A 6,269-nucleotide genomic window follows, 5' to 3' on the forward strand; every position below is an offset into this window, starting at 1 on the left:
GAACCCCACCCACAGCCTGCTTTGCTCTATCTACTATCTGTTCCACCCCACATCCTGGTCTGACCTGGAAAAGCACCTGGCGTTATCTGGGAGCTATTTCCATCCAACAAAAGGCTTCTTTCCTGTCGGTGGAAAAACCTTATCTAGTGTCTTTGTCAGTGTCTTGCACAGAGCCAAAGATCTCACAGAAGCCAAAGCAGCTGGAGCAAGCAGTCTCCCACTGCTTGAGTTTTATTAGAGCTAGGAATTGACACACATCAGTCCAGCTTGAAGGAGGTGACCCTGAAGCCTCCCTTGACACTCAAGTAGCTGATCATGCTGTAGCTGTGGCGGTTGGGGAATTCCACTTCATGCCCATCCGGTAGTTTCACTTGGAATTTGTCTTCCTTCATTTCAATGGTGAACTGGGAGAAAAGGGGAGAGGAAGGGCAGGAATTTGGGACAAGGAGGAAGTTAGGAAGTGAGCATCCAGGTGAAAGGCCTGACTGTTACACATGAGGGTCAGACCTGGCCCCTACAGTCTTTAGCAAGGTGCTGGGCGTTGAGCTGAGGGTGATGCAGGAAATGAGCAGTTGATATCAATGGTCTGAGCTGGTATCTAGACTATGACCTGGGAACAGGATCTCTTCCTGGTGCTATTTCAGCTACTCAGATCATGAACTCAGAGCAGCTAAACCCAAGTAAGTCTTCACATGCCACGTGGCTTAGATCTGCCCTGAACAGGGCAGAATAAACCTGACACCTCAATGCCCTTAGCAGTTCACCAGGACCTGGAAAAAGAAGCTTTGCTTGTAGTCAATGGTGCGGAGTCTAGTTGGAGGCCAGTATCTAGTGGAGTGCCTCAGAGGTCAGTACTGGGGCCAGTATTACTCAATATATTCATTAACGATTTAGACGAGGGAATAGAGTGTACTATCAGCAAGTTTGCTGATGACACTAAGCTGGGAGGAGTGGCTGACACGCCAGAAGGCTGTGCTGCCATCCAGCGAGACCTGGACAAGCTGGAGAGTTGGGCAGGGAATAACCTAATGAAATTTAACAAGGGCAAGTGTAGAGTCCTGCATCTGGGCAGGAACAACCCCAGGTTCCAGTATAGGTTGGGAAATTACATATTAGAGAGCAGTGTAGGGGAAAGGGACCTGGGGGTCCTGGTGGACAGCAGGATGACCATGAGCCAGCACTGGGCCCTTGTGGCCAGGAAGGCCAATGGCATCCTGGGGTGTATTAGAAGGGGTTAGTAGGTTGAGAGAGGTTCTCCTTCCCCTCTACTCTGCCCTGGTGAGACCACATCTGGAATATTGTGTCCAGTTCTGGGCCCCTCAGTTCAAGAAGGACAGGGAACTGCTGGAGAGAGTCCAGCGTAGGGCAACAAAGATGATTAAGGGAGTGGAGCATCTCCCTCATGAGGAAAGGCTGAGGGAGCTGGGTCTCTTTAGTTTGGAGAAGAGGAGACTGAGGGGTGACCTTATTAATGTTTATAAATATATAAAGGGTGAGTGCCACGAGGATGGAGCCAGGCTCTTCTCGGTGGCAAACAATGATAGGACAAGTGGTAATGGGATCAAGCTGGAACACAAGAGGTTCCACTTAAATTTGAGAAAAAACTTATTCTCAGTAAGGGTGACAGAGCACTGGAACAGGCTGCCCAGGGAGGTTGTGGAGTCTCCTTCTCTGGAGACATTCAAAACCCGCCTGGACATGTTCCTGTGCGACCTCACCTAGGCATTCCTGCTCCAGCAGGGGGATTGGACTAGATGATCTTTTGAGGTCCCTTCCAATCCCAAACATACTGTGATACTGTGAAACACACGCAAGCAGAAAGAATGAGAACATACCACTGGTCACTGCAAATTAAAGGGTTCGTTCCCCAAAGTCATCACCTCACCAGCCCTTCCACAAGAGGCAGCCATGACTGAGGAAAAAAGCTTCCTCTCCCACAGCAACAGGAACAGGACTGCTCCTAAATGCAGCCCCATTAACATCTCAAGACATGAGATGGGGTGAGACAGCAAACAGGACAGTATCCCTAGCAGGAGGAGAGGGAGAAGAGATTGGCAGCATGGATCCAGGAGTAGTGAGGACAGAAGATCTGAGGGAGAGGTTTTTGGACATTGCTTCCAACCCTTAGTTGCCTTAGAGCCTGTTTTTTCATAGGAGGGATTTAGGGAAAGAAACTGCGTAGAGAGCAGCAAGATCCAGATTTTTTGAGACCCCCTTTACTTTCATGCGTGACCCCAGTGTGCTCACCTGCTGGGCAGTTCTGGGGGGCAGGAAGCAATTAAAAAGCCTGAGACAGACAGGGCTTAAGCAAAGCTCCCAGAAGAAGTGCTGGGGATTTGAAGGAGGGGTGGAAATGGCAATCAGGACCAAAAATCCAGAGGATGAGGGGCTGTTGGGAGGGAGCAGGAAGCATTGGATGGCTCTGGGAGGACTAGGGTACAGGAATCTGCTAACCAGGGGCCTCCCCCACCACACACACCTCATGCCCCCATGCCTGCATAGAACCCTCACCTTGACAACAGAGCCCTTGGAGAAACAGAGGTGATGATCACGATGCTCTGACTGCCAGGCCTTGGAGCACCTGGAGTTGCAGACAATGACAGACTCATTGAAGCGGGGATTGAAGTGAAATGCGAGATCCGAGGAGCTGCTTCCAAGATTGATGCTGAAGCTGTGGGTGAACAGAAGGAAGGTCAGCCACACAGGTAGGACAGGGTCTTGGAAGACCTGGGACACAACACATGGTTCTCCACCCAATTCCTCCATCAATATTGCAGGTGCCTAATGCCTTGTGTTTCCTCATTCTGCTTGGGAATGAGGAGAGTTTGCACAGTGGTGGAACAGGGGCTCCACTAACACTGAGCTGCACTCAGGCTTGTTGTACCTGTTGACCTTGGAAACCCCCCTCCCTCTGCAGCCCACTTTCAGTCCTGGCAAGTTCTTTGTACTTACGTGTCAGCATCCTCAGATATCTTGCCCTTGATCTTTAGGGTGTCTCCAGTCTTCATATTCAGGTTGAAGATTTCAAATCGTTCCTAAGGAAGATAGAAAAATAATCTGTGGGGCTCCTTCAGCCATTCCTCCCCTGCTTAGAGAAGGTGCCCCAGCCAGGAGAATGTCTACTGCTCTCAGCTGGCATTCCTCCCACAGCCTAAATGCCTCCATGCTGGAGGGGCTTTTCACCCAGTGAGGGAAGAGTGGGCTGAGTGAAGCTGGCAAGCAAGAGAAGACATCAGAGGGAAAGCGGTGATGAAAACAGGCTTATCCTCAACAGAAACAAAGGAGAGCATGAGAGCAGAGGTACAAAGAGGGTTAAAGAAGGGCACAACCAAGGGTTTGGTGGGCAGCATTGCCCACAGCCCAAGAAATGCAAGTGGTGAGAGCAGAGGTGGCTGTGGCCTTGCTGAGCTGGGGACCCTGGGTGACAGAGGACAGGAGCAGCAGCTCTTACAGCCATCTTCCTCAGAGGGTAGAGTCACCAGGCAGAGAGCCACCAGCAGTTTAGCTCAGAAATGCTTGACACAGAGGACCTTACACCCCTCTGCTTCCTTGTGGCTTACACATTAACAGCACCCCACCCCTGGAAGGCCTCACTGTCTGCTATTAAGCCAGACTTTGTTCCAGAGAAACAGCTTCCCGATGTACACTTCCCCTTATTAGGGACTTCAAGGGATTTAACCAATTCCCAGCCTCCTCGGTGGGCTCCCAGTGGAGGGACCACCACACGCAGCCCTTAGGGGTGCTATTCCAGCCACTACATAGGACAAGAGTCTTCCCATGGAGGTGTGGCCATCATGTTAACTTCTTCTCTGTGTGTAACAGCTCAGTCAGAAGAAGCATCCCAGCTCCTTCCTTTTGTGGCCGGGGACAGTCCCCAAATTCCACACTAGCACACCAAAATGATCCCCATCATCCTCCCCACAGTGCTCTGAGGAAGTGCTCCAAGGGGCTTGGAAGAGAGGTCAGCCAACACGTGCCCTTTAGATGACACAAATGATGAACACTCCTTTGCAGGAGTGACATGAGTGGCATCCCAGCTCCTTCCCTTCTCATGGCTCTGGATCCAGCCCCAGCTGCAAGGATTGCACCAGCAATACCTGGGACCTCCCTTCAACCTCCCACCCAAGTTCCATCAAGATCCAAACCTTCTTGCTTGAGAAGGCATGCACATCAGGTTCAACAGCCCCTTCCTCCCTAACCCTGAGAGACAGGGATGTTGTCCTCACAGGGAAGCAACACCCCTTTTGTCTTCTTCCCAGGTAAGAGCTACGAGTCAGTAGACAGTGTCCCACATTTGGTTGAACAATTTGGCAGTGTTTTGCCAGACTCCAGAAGCCAGTAGGAAAGCGAGAGGGAGGAGGAGGCCGAGGCTCAGGACACCAGCAGTCCCTCAGCCCCCTCCCAAGCCCTGCAGAAGGCAGCTGAGTGCTGTCACCTTGCTGCTGCAGCAGCAGCTGGAAGATGGCTTCTGCCCTTCCTCAAAACCTCCTGTGGTAAGTGCTGATAAGCACTCCTTCCCTGGAGGTGTTTCCTTTTACCAGGATGTCATAAAACTCAGCAGGCTTGGAAATTTGTTTGCTGTTGAGGTCGCCAAAGCTGTTGGTGAAATCGCTTCTGAGCTGAGGTTGGAGCCAGCAGGAGCAGGTGCTGGGGATGGTGGTTTCTGGCATTGCGTCTGTTTCCCATCATGGTGCCACGTCCCACCCACATGCACCTTCATGTCACCCTGCTCCCCCACAGCTCTCCCAGAGAGAATGCAGAGCCCAAACCCTCCCCCAAAATACTGCTACATCCCACTGGCTATGAGAGGTTTCTCTTTCTAGCACCTCACTTTCTCCCTTTGCGGGAACAAGGGCATGACAAAGACACTGCTTTCATAGCCACCATCAGGGTTAGTTACTTGAACTCACGCTAAGCCAGCAGGAGAAATGAACACTTCTAGGGCTCAAGAGATCATATCCTAAGACAGACTCTAAACTTGGTCAGAAAAATCCTGTCCTACATAGCTGGCCAAAGCAACATAGAACATTGTGACTGAGACAAGACCTGGCCCTGGACCAGCAACATAGAGGAGCCTTCACCCCACTTCCCACACAGCCTAGTGTGGAGCAGACAGAAACATCGCTCTCACTGGGATTTATCCACTGATCCCACTGGCAGAGCGTGAGGCTGCCCAGGTGGGAGAGTAGCACGTGTCCGAGGGACGGGGAAAACCACCCGTACAGACAGTTATGTGCAGAGCCACAAGTACCACAGATGTGAGAACATGCAGGGAGGGAAGACAGGCAGGAAAGAGGCATGAGCTGCTCAGAGAGGGGCCCTGAGATTTTATCGAGATAACATTAACCCCCCTCCTACAATGCTCAGCAGGGGCGTTCACCCCCCTTTTATTTGCCATTGGGAACAATAGTGGGAAACCAGGCAGCGGCTCTGCCAGCACTGGCGACTTCCTTCGTCTGCAGAGTGGAGCCTCTGCATGGTCAGACACCAGCCCCAAGCAGATGGCCTCTCTCATGCAGGGGGATGTGCTCCCCACATAGGAAGGGTCTGAGACTTTATGGAGCCCAGAAAAGCTGAAATCCTCCAGCGCAATTTGAGTTGACGATTGGGATGACAGGAGGGTGAAGGGGGCAGGTTGATACTTTCTCGCAGATGCTGCAATGCAGAAAGCCCAAGGAAACAGCAACATGATGGGAATGTAATCTCAAAGAAACAGGAAATCTGGATAAAGGGCATCTGCAAAGGAGATGGAGGGTCTGTGCAGTGAGGAAAATCTAAGCAATGGTTGTGGAAGCTGGCAGCCATTGCCAAAAAGGATACAGGAACCCTTCACCCCCAGAGAGATTATTTTGTAAGAGTTACCTGACTGGGAGTGCCTCTCCCGGGACCCATATAGATGATCATCCTGGCCAAAGGGCAGTTGGCTTCTACTGGTATGGGGTGCCCATGCTCACACTGCTGGCACTGGAAAAGGCTTTACTGTGTTACCAGAGGGTGCCTTGGGACAGCAGAGACCCGACAAGTGATTACTGGCAAGAGGGTGGTGGTCATGTTTGACCTGAGGGCAAGCTGGGCTTCCAACTGGGGGCAGGCAGGCCTGCAATTCTGCATGGAGAAAACAAACAAACAAAAAATCATATTTTAAGGACAGAAGACAGCAATGCAACCACATGGGCTTTCAGCCAGAATGGTGGCAGGGCAGGTCCTCTGTAGAGTGCTTTCACCACATGAAACGAGGCAGCTTCATTTGCAGAGGTCCCATAAGGTAG

The 6,269-nt window shown here is 51.5% G+C and overlaps 1 protein-coding gene across 2 annotated transcripts; it reads right to left on the reverse strand.

The window, feature by feature from the left end:
* Positions 1 to 247: 247 nt before the first annotated feature.
* LGALS2 (galectin 2) lies at positions 248 to 3,493 on the reverse strand (the record flags this gene model as incomplete). 2 transcript variants are annotated; one of them, XM_082048176.1, is made up of 4 exons in its annotated part: positions 248 to 404; positions 2,512 to 2,671; positions 2,953 to 3,035; positions 3,452 to 3,493. In XM_082048176.1, the coding sequence occupies 4 exons, from the start codon at positions 3,455 to 3,457 to the stop codon at positions 258 to 260; spliced, it is 396 nt and encodes a 131-aa protein (XP_081904302.1). In that variant the 3' UTR covers positions 248 to 257. The 2 variants fall into 2 exon arrangements, with proteins under 2 accessions (XP_081904302.1, XP_081904301.1); XM_082048175.1 differs by lacking the exons at positions 2,953 to 3,035; positions 3,452 to 3,493 and having other exon boundaries at positions 2,512 to 2,766.
* Between the last annotated feature and the right edge of the window lie 2,776 nt (positions 3,494 to 6,269).

The sequence above is a fragment of the Streptopelia decaocto genome (assembly GCF_964273445.1).
Source record: "Streptopelia decaocto genome assembly, chromosome: 1".
Taxonomy (NCBI): Eukaryota; Metazoa; Chordata; class Aves; order Columbiformes; family Columbidae; genus Streptopelia; species Streptopelia decaocto.